General features: G+C 48.3%; 1 protein-coding gene across 1 annotated transcript in view; it reads right to left on the reverse strand.

The window, feature by feature from the left end:
* Window positions 1-5258, reverse strand: part of LOC138472397 (neutral phospholipase A2 ammodytin I2-like) — a 110161-nt gene extending 104903 nt beyond the window's left edge. The window contains exon 1 of the mRNA XM_069610533.1: window positions 5075-5258. Coding sequence (XP_069466634.1) covers window positions 5075-5258 — 184 coding nt within the window. The remainder of the gene's footprint in view (window positions 1-5074) is intronic.
* Between the last annotated feature and the right edge of the window lie 4953 nt (window positions 5259-10211).

A 10211-nucleotide genomic window follows, 5' to 3' on the forward strand; every position in this document is an offset into this window, starting at 1 on the left:
AAAGCAAAGGCCATGCTGGATCTAGCCCAGGAATGTAAACACGCAAGAGAGAGGGCTGGGCTGAACAAACTCCTTCATCGAGCGGTCAAGACTACAGGGCCACGCTAGTACCTGTTATACAGATGCTTGACTACCAGATTAAGGTTCAAATGTTTGGCTATACATTGAGTTTGTAAAGGCCTGAGTCTCTGCCCCTGTGTATTTGCTGTGTTGAATGAATATGGTGCCCGCATCGATAACGTCATATACTGCCATTTCAAAGCTCTCCCCAGTTCTTTTTGTTTCACTACAGAAAAAGCAACAAGGCCATCTTCTACTGGTGGACACCACTTCTTGAGGGAAGAAACCGGCAGGTCCTGATGAGGTCTCGAAATGGCCGACCATACTTAGCACAGTAGTTGAGGAAGCCAGGGCAGAGCAAATACAGCATTTTCCTGACTGCAAGTTGAAGTCGGATGTTGTGTGGGAAAAGGGGGCAAGCATAACGGGGCTTATCAATATTTGCAAGAGGAAAGCCGATCACGGGGGAAAAGTGCAGCCTTGGCCCGTAGGGTCAGGTGAGGCGCCAGACTAATGAAGGGGATTGAGAGGGATAGAAACAGGAAGGGGGAATTATGAAAGGCCAGCCGAAGCAAAGCAGAGTGAGAGGTGTTCGGGTGAGATCGGGAGGAGAGGAGGTGGGCCTAGAGACCAGGCGGAGTAAGGATGGTGGCGTGGAGCGATGACGAGATTCTGGTGGAAATTATTACAGGGGAGGTGTTGGTAGTGAGAGAAAGAGTGGAACCAGATAGTGAGAGTGAAGCTGTCAGTGGGTGAGTGTTGGCTGGGGTGAGTGAGAGGGACTATGTGAGTGAGAGGAGACAAGAGTGACAGGGGGGAGGGGATAGAGGAGAGGAGCGGAGAGAGGGGAGAACAGGTGAAGAGTGGAGAGGGGGAGGGGAAGAGAGGAGCGGTAGATACGGCTAGTAGAGAAAAGGGGTGAGGGGAGAAGAGAGGAGTGGGATGTAGGTGGAGGAGAGAAGAAGGAGAGTAGGAGGAGAAAAGCAGTAAGGGGGGTAGAAAGGAGAGGAGAGGAGAGGAGGATATAGGGAAGAAGATGGAGAGATGGGGGATGGGGGTACGTGGAGAAGGGAGATGGGAGAGAGGATAGGAAAGGAAAGAAGAGGAAAGGGGAGGAAAAGTGGGGAGAGGGCAGAGGGAAGATGTGGTACGAGAGGAGAGGAATGAAAGAGAGATCAGAGGGGAGGAGACGGGAAGAGGGCGAGAAGAATGGAGGCGGTTCGGAAAGAGGAGTTTGGTGACACAAGGGAAATTCCCATAACAACTTATTTTAACGTTTTTTATGATGTTATGTTGGTTGAATTTTTGCTGCAATTATTAATTTATTTGATGTTATTTGTTCCTTGTCTAACTCATATATACACAGGTTATAATTTGATGAATGCATTACAATTTTCTCTGTTTGTTCTTTCGGGGATCAATATCTCGATTAAGAAATTGCTTGACTTTATATGACTAAAATATATGCTATTCCCAAAGTCCAGGTGGCAGGTCCGTATTCACTGTTTACACATAATTCAGGGGAATAAGGAGAATCATTTATTTTAAGATTTTTAGGGACTACAAAATGGCTGAAGAGACTGTGACTATTGATGACGGCTTGCTGTCCAAGTTAATGTCAAAGATCATACTCTTGATTCGGTTGACGGACAGATCCTTAGGTTGATCAGTGTTTATTAGCTCAGAGGTTGATTTTGCTGATTTCTAAACCCCTGCTCTCGGAACATTCCTTTTCGGCCATTTGTTCTCTTCTCCTCCGCCTCCATTGATTCCTGGCCATTTGTTCTCTTCTCCTCCGCCTCCATTGATTCCTGGCCATTTGTTCTCTTCTCCTCCGCCTCCATTGATTCCTGGCCATTTGTTCTCTTCTCCTCCGCCTCCATTGATTCCTGGCCATTTGTTCTCTTCTCCTCCGCCTCCATTGATTCCTGGCCATTTGTTCTCTTCTCCTCCGCCTCCATTGATTTCTGGCCATTTGTTCTCTTCTCCTCCGCCTCCATTGATTCCTGGCCATTTGTTCTCTTCTCCTCCGCCTCCATTGATTCCTGGCCATTTGTTCTCTTCTCCTCCGCATCCATTGATTCCTAGCCATTTGTTCTCTTCTCCTCCGCCTCCATTGATTCCTGGCCATTTGTTCTCTTCTCCTCCGCCTCCATTGATTCCTGGCCATTTGTTCTCTTCTCCTCCGCCTCCATTGATTCCTGGCCATTTGTTCTCTTCTCCTCCGCCTCCATTGATTCCTGGCCATTTGTTCTCTTCTCCTCCGCCTCCATTGATTCCTGGCCATTTGTTCTCTTCTCCTCCGCCTCCATTGATTCCTGGCCATTTGTTCTCTTCTCCTCCGCCTCTATTGATTCCTGGCCATTTGTTCTCTTCTCCTCCGCCTCCATTGATTCCTGGCCATTTGTTCTCTTCTCCTCCGCCTCCATTGATTCCTGGACATTTGTTCTCTTCTCCTCCGCCTCCATTGATTCCTGGCAATTTGTTCTCTTCTCCTCCGCCTCCATTGATTCCTGGCCATTTGTTCTCTTCTCCTCCGCCTCCATTGATTCCTGGCCATTTGTTCTCTTCTCCTCCGCCTCCATTGATTCCTGGCCATTTGTTCTCTTCTCCTCCGCCTCCATTGATTCCTGGCCATTTGTTCTCTTCTCCTCCGCCTCCATTGATTCCTGGCCATTTGTTCTCTTCTCCTCTGCCTCCATTGATTTCTGGCCATTTGTTCTCTTCTCCTCCGCCTCCATTGATTCCTGGCCATTTGTTCTCTTCTCCTCCGCCTCCATTGATTCCTGGCCATTTGTTCTCTTCTCCTCCGCCTCCATTCATTCCTGGCCATTTGTTCTCTTCTCCTCCGCCTCCATTCATTCCTGGCCATTTGTTCTCTTCTCCTCCGCCTCCATTCATTCCTGGCCATTTGTTCTCTTCTCCTCCGCCTCCATTGATTCCTGGCCATTTGTTCTCTTCTCCTCCGCCTCCATTGATTCCTGGCCATTTGTTCTCTTCTCCTCCGCCTCCATTGATTCCTGGCCATTTGTTCTCTTCCCCTCCGCCTCCATTGATTCCTGGCCATTTGTTCTCTTCTCCTCCGCCTCCATTGATTCCTGGCCATTTGTTCTCTTCTCCTCCGCCTCCATTGATTCCTGGCCATTTGTTCTCTTCTCCTCCGCCTCCATTCATTCCTGGCCATTTGTTCTCTTCTCCTCCGCCTCCATTGATTCCTGGCCATTTGTTCTCTTCTCCTCCGCCTCCATTGACTCCTGGCCATTTGTTCTCTTCTCCTCCGCCTCCATTGATTCCTGGCCATTTGTTCTCTTCTCCTCCGCCTCCATTGATTCCTGGCCATTTGTTCTCTTCCCCTCCGCCTCCATTGATTCCTGGCCATTTGTTCTCTTCTCCTCCGCCTCCATTGATTCCTAGCCATTTGTTCTCTTCTCCTCCGCCTTCATTGATTCCTGGCCATTTGTTCTCTTCTCCTCCGCCTCCATTGATTCCTGGCCATTTGTTCTCTTCTCCTCCGCCTCCATTCATTCCTGGCCATTTGTTCTCTTCTCCTCCGCCTCCATTGATTCCTGGCCATTTGTTCTCTTCTCCTCCGCCTCCATTGATTCCTGGCCATTTGTTCTCTTCTCCTCCGCCTCCATTGATTCCTGGCCATTTGTTCTCTTCTCCTCCGCCTCCATTGATTTCTGGCCATTTGTTCTCTTCTCCTCCGCCTCCATTGATTCCTGGACATTTGTTCTCTTCTCCTCCGCCTCCATTGATTCCTGGCCATTTGTTCTCTTCTCCTCCGCCTCCATTGATTCCTGGCCATTTGTTCTCTTCTCCTCCGCCTCCATTCATTCCTGGCCATGTGTTCTCTTCTCCTCCGCCTCCATTGATTCCTGGCCATGTGTTCTCTTCTCCTCCGCCTCCATTGATTCCTGGCCATTTGTTCTCTTCTCCTCCGCCTCCATTGATTCCTGGCCATTTGTTCTCTTCTCCTCCGCCTCCATTGATTCCTGGCCATTTGTTCTCTTCTCCTCCGCCTCCATTGATTCCTGGCCATTTGTTCTCTTCTCCTCCGCCTCCATTGATTCCTGGCCATTTGTTCTCTTCTCCTCCGCCTCCATTGATTCCTGGCCATTTGTTCTCTTCTCCTCCGCCTCCATTGATTTCTGGCCATTTGTTCTCTTCTCCTCCGCCTCCATTGATTCCTGGCCATTTGTTCTCTTCTCCTCCGCCTCCATTGATTCCTGGCCATTTGTTCTCTTCTCCTCCGCCTCCATTGATTCCTGGCCATTTGTTCTCTTCTCCTCCGCCTCCATTGATTCCTGGCCATTTGTTCTCTTCTCCTCCGCCTCCATTGATTCCTGGCCATTTGTTCTCTTCTCCTCCGCCTCCATTGATTCCTGGCCATTTGTTCTCTTCTCCTCCGCCTCCATTGATTCCTGGCCATTTGTTCTCTTCTCCTCCGCCTCCATTGATTCCTGGCCATTTGTTCTCTTCTCCTCCGCCTCCATTGATTCCTGGCCATTTGTTCTCTTCTCCTCCGCCTCCATTGATTCCTGGCCATTTGTTCTCTTCTCCTCCGCCTCCATTGATTCCTGGCCATTTGTTCTCTTCTCCTCCGCCTCCATTGATTCCTGGCCATTTGTTCTCTTCTCCTCCGCCTCCATTGATTCCTGGCCATTTGTTCTCTTCTCCTCCGCCTCCATTGATTCCTGGCCATTTGTTCTCTTCTCCTCCGCCTCCATTGATTCCTGGCCATTTGTTCTCTTCTCCTCCGCCTCCATTGATTCCTGGCCATTTGTTCTCTTCTCCTCCGCCTCCATTGATTCCTGCCCATTTGTTCTCTTCTCCTCCGCCTCCATTCATTCCTGCCCATTTGTTCTCTTCTCCTCCGCCTCCATTCATTCCTGGCCATTTGTTCTCTTCTCCTCCGCCTCCATTCATTCCTGGCCATTTGTTCTCTTCTCCTCCGCCTCCATTGATTCCTGGCCATTTGTTCTCTTCTCCTCCGCCTCCATTGATTCCTGGCCATTTGTTCTCTTCTCCTCCGCCTCCATTGATTCCTGGCCATTTGTTCTCTTCTCCTCCGTCTCCATTGATTCCTGGCCATTTGTTCTCTTCTCCTCCGTCTCCATTGATTCCTGGCCATTTGTTCTCTTCTCCTCCGCCTCCATTGATTCCTGGCCATTTGTTCTCTTCTCCTCCGCCTCCATTGATTCCTGGCCATTTGTTCTCTTCTCCTCCGCCTCCATTGATTCCTGGCCATTTGTTCTCTTCTCCTCCGCCTCCATTGATTCCTGGCCATTTGTTCTCTTCTCCTCCGCCTCCATTGATTCCTGGCCATTTGTTCTCTTCTCCTCCGCCTCCATTGATTCCTGGACATTTGTTCTCTTCTCCTCCGCCTCCATTGATTCCTGGCCATTTGTTCTCTTCTCCTCCGCCTCCATTGATTCCTGGCCATTTGTTCTCTTCTCCTCCGCCTCCATTCATTCCTGGCCATTTGTTCTCTTCTCCTCCGCCTCCATTGATTCCTGGCCATTTGTTCTCTTCTCCTCCGCCTCCATTGATTCCTGGCCATTTGTTCTCTTCTCCTCCGCCTCCATTGATTCCTGGCCATTTGTTCTCTTCTCCTCCGCCTCCATTGATTCCTGGCCATTTGTTCTCTTCTCCTCCGCCTCCATTGATTCCTGGCCATTTGTTCTCTTCTCCTCCGCCTCCATTGATTCCTGGCCATTTGTTCTCTTCTCCTCCGCCTCCATTGATTCCTGGCCATTTGTTCTCTTCTCCTCCGCCTCCATTGATTCCTGGTGCCATTTGTGATTCCACATTCTCTAAAACCTCCAGCTTCTTTCGGAAAACGCCCAATCTTTCTTTGTGTCAGCGGAGAACGCTTAATTACTTTATAACCTTGGATTTTGATTGAACAGAGAATGCATAACATGATACACGTCCACTTCTCAGTTGTTGTGCATAACTTACAGTACCATTCCTACAGATTAAACTGCAACCAACCAAAGTTACACGTATCTGATCTGAGCGGGTAATATTCCACAGAGACTAGCACCATTGTTTGCCTCAGTGCCATGTTTCCATGAATCTGAAATGGGAATCACAGCATTGCAAACCCTGAACAAAGGCGGCTCCGCTCCGCAGAACTCTCATTGAACCCATCACTATATTGCTCACAGATCAGGCGTACACCCTCACTTCTGCATGCCTTCTAGTCTGGGGTTCATAGCTTAACCATAGACATGGCAGGGTGAGAGGTAATTATGATGGGATTATCTAACACCTACCTATCAAGGCAGTGCAGTGGTATACCTTGGATTGTTTCACAAATGCTGCCCTGTTCTACTGTGGTGGTTCAATATTGGGGTACGTCTCCTCCCATTATTATCATGCTGTCACTCGATGTACGGTGTTCCCAATCAGTGATGTGTATGTGCATCGAAATGATAACTGGTCTGCAGGTCTGCAGGAGTACAGGGATGAGTAGTGCTAAACCACCTACTCAGCCACACTAAACCCAGCAGCGGTCCCAAACATAAAGGCGAAACCGGCACAGCCCAACAGGCATACCTCCATAGCCTCTTTTGATAACGTGTGCCAAGGGCAAGCTATAGCTTCAGGAGTGGTGTGAGCTGCTAACAGCAGCAACCCAAACAGTTTCAGTACAACGGGTCAAAGAAAAAGAATGTCCAATCAAGGTTCTAGAAAAATGGAAACTTTAATATAAAAGTCTCGCCATGTCCTGAGGGCGCACCGGACTGGTAATGGCCTGCGAGCCTAAGCCTAGGTAGGTCATTGCTGATGCCGTACAGCCCCGGACACTGGGGTCACAGCTATTCGCACCCTGTGTGCAAACAGATTCAATGGGCCTCATTACACGGTAGGCGGAGAACCATGGCGCTATTAGCGCCATGGTTCATGCCGGTAAAATACCCGCACCGCCTTGGTGGAAAGGGGAATTATCGCCCCATTCCAAGGTTGGCGGGGCGGTAATTCCCCCTTCCACCATTGCCCTTCCCCATTCCCATTTTTGTCCCATAGGGCATAATGGGAATGGGGAAGGCGGTAATTACGGCACCGCAAATTGCGGTACCGTAATTAGCTCCCTGGTCCCTTTGCGGGTTGGTTTTTAACGCCTGCAAAAAGCAGGCGTTAAATTCCCCAACCCGCAAAGGGACCTCTTAGTAAGGCGGTAAGTATTTACCGGTACCGGTAAACCCTTACCGCCTACCGTGTAATGAGGCCCAATGTCTTTTTCTTTTGAGCCAATAGACAGACTACACTCATTTTCTGCATGTTCAATCTCCCAATCAAAAAAAAAGATGTCCCTGCCATTGTAAATAGATAAAGCACTTAGTCCCTCTACTGTTTCTTTTGCAGTGGCCCGGAGCGGACAGAGGGAGCAAGCGCAGCATCCGCGACCTTGCCTGCAGGTAATTCAGGGATTGGGTTGGGGATGATGTAGGGATCTATGGGTGGGGGCAGAGATTGGGAAAGCGACTGGGGGCCAATGCAACTAGGCAACGAAAAAACAATGGCAATATACTGGGAAAGATTTTCCCAGTAGTAAGAGGTGCCCTTTGTGTGGGCATCTGATGGAGAATGTTTTGCATTGTTTCATTTTTTGTCCTGTCTGTTAGGAAACATTTGTCTGAGTGCAATTTTCCCTCCATATTATGGCTCCCCCAAACTTTTTGCTTTTGTTTGGCTATCCTAAGCTGACTTTTTCCAGTGAAGCAGAGCGTTCAGCTGCGCTCCCCTGGGCTTTTGCTCATTCCTTATGGGGAAACTGACACATTCTTTAGGCTGTCAGTACTGGGAAACTATGTTTCCCTTAGTCTTTTACTTTGTTGCCATTTCTTGGTAACATTTATCAATGCACAAAGTACATTACTGTACTGTGCGCTGGGGTCCTTTTATTTTATGGACCTAGACACCCTCTAAGAAATTTCTGGTGAATGTACAAATGTGCCAAAGACAAACTGGTGGCAGCAGTTTACCGTAATAGTATTTTTACTTATTTTTAGCACACCACACCATGATTAACGCAGATGGCTCATGACGGTGGCCAGTGCCGAAAATGGCTGTGCCACGTAGTCTTTTGTTCTGTCCTTTGGCCAACTTGTCCCATGGCCTAACCCCCAAGTCGAGCTGACTCAGAACTTCCTTATTCAGGGATGCAGCCTCCAATGAAAACTGCATCTTTCGCTGGCTCCTGCATGTCACGTGTGCTAGTGCCCAGGAAGAGGGTTCGGACTGTCTGCTCCCAATCCACACTACTGGTGCCAAGATGTCTGGTGTGCATGAATACATGAGAACCACCATGGACCATGATTGGACCACAACTGGCATGCATGCAAGGCAGCAGATCTTCCATTGGTGGTCCAGATTCGATTACGCATCGAACCTTGTATAAGAGGAGGGGCCTTGCGTGCATTCTATGTCGAACTACAGTGGTTCATCTTGAACTACAGAAGGAGCCAGGTATCTTGTAGAGGAGCAGCTACATGCCTCTGCAGCAAATCCCACCCCCTTACCTTCTATATGTTGGAAGTCTGAGACTGTGCCATTTTTGACACCAGCAGTTGTGCCAATACCGCAGCGAATATTTGAGAAAAGGTATCCACTGAGGAAACCCTATCGAATGTAACGCTGAAGAGACAACAATCTGAGGGAGGAACTCCCCAAAGGAATATGAAAAGAGGGAATAGAGAAACTGGTGATGTTATGAGAGACGAGCGTGACGCCATGAGAATACTGGCTGAAGAGAATGCATAGATCTCACTGAAACTAATAATGGAGTTAAGAGTCGAGTAAAATTTCAGATGTGAAAAGAACATTGCACATGTGTGAAGTGAAGTGCGACAGAAAATCAACTGTTCAATAATTGTACAGATGCAGAAACGCAAGTAGACTAAGTCATCATTGAAGCTGGCTATATGTAGTCCATAGACTGCAGGCGAAGCTGCCATTGTCTAGGAGCTGGACATCAGTGTCATGAATTTAGTAAGCCCGGAGCCATGGAGAGGAAAGACCGAGAATTGTGTTGCAGCACGAATACGCGGAGATCGTGAAAGCGCCTGGCGAGACTGTCTGGCCTGGCATCAAAACTGAAGCAGCCAAGGTTGGTTATCTAGTCTTGCAAGCAGTGAACGTGCAAAGGATGAATCATTCCTTAATATGGTGCAAAGAAAAACACTGGGAGTGTCAAGTTTTATTCATTTAAGACATTTAAATGCTGCAGAAAGGGTCCAGATCATGGTCTCCTGTCACATGAGCCAGGGATGGAAATAAAGTTGAGCTTGGAGTTCTAGAACAACAATAGTGAGTGCCTGCACTCCCGTATTTTCCCACAGATAAGGATACTTTGCAGGGCAAAGTTCAAAGACAATCTTTGTGGCAGAAGGCATGGGTGATGATAGACATTGGGCCAATTGGGTGGGGAGGTAAAGTCAAGTCCACCTCCTGGCACCTGGGTCTGAGCTACGTGCTGATAAGTGAACCGAATGTTCCAGACATGGCACGATCGTGCCAACCAATTATAGAGGGCCGTATAACAAAGGGTCTTATAGTTTGAAGACCAGTGATAAACCGTGTACTTAATAGTGTTGAAGATGACATGTTTTAGAGCTAGGCATAAATTGTCCACCTGATAGTGGGCATCCAATCCCAATCCTAGTCCCTACAGAAGGTATACTTAGATGTTCCCCTTAAGCCAATCCCAACCCTTGATAGGTTTGTCTCATTTGCCACGTAGTATGACGTCACTTCTGGTGTATTTTTAGTATCCAGTCTATGTTTTATGAGAAATTCATCGAGAGCTGAGCGAACGTCAATTGATGTCCATTATAACCTCAGTGTTTTAGATAATTGTTAATAAAACAGCAACCTTTACCATCTTCCTGAGTTGGTCTGATTATTTGGTGTACAGAGTTATTCTGTTTCCCATCCACCTGCATGACACGCTAGCTAATTAAGGCCCTATGGTCACGTGGGAGCAGAGGATGGTTCAGACCCATCGACCTCTTAGCTCGAGATTTTCGGACAATTAGACAACCTCCGCCATCTAGCCAGAAGATCGCAGGGTTTCCTGTGGAAAGTGGCTGAATAGAAAACTTGCAAGAAAACACAAGACGGTGGGCAGGGTCCCTCTTTGA

The sequence above is a fragment of the Ambystoma mexicanum genome, chromosome 8, assembly GCF_040938575.1.
Source record: "Ambystoma mexicanum isolate Mex_15411 chromosome 8, UKY_AmexF1_1, whole genome shotgun sequence".
NCBI lineage: Eukaryota > Metazoa > Chordata > Amphibia > Caudata > Ambystomatidae > Ambystoma > Ambystoma mexicanum.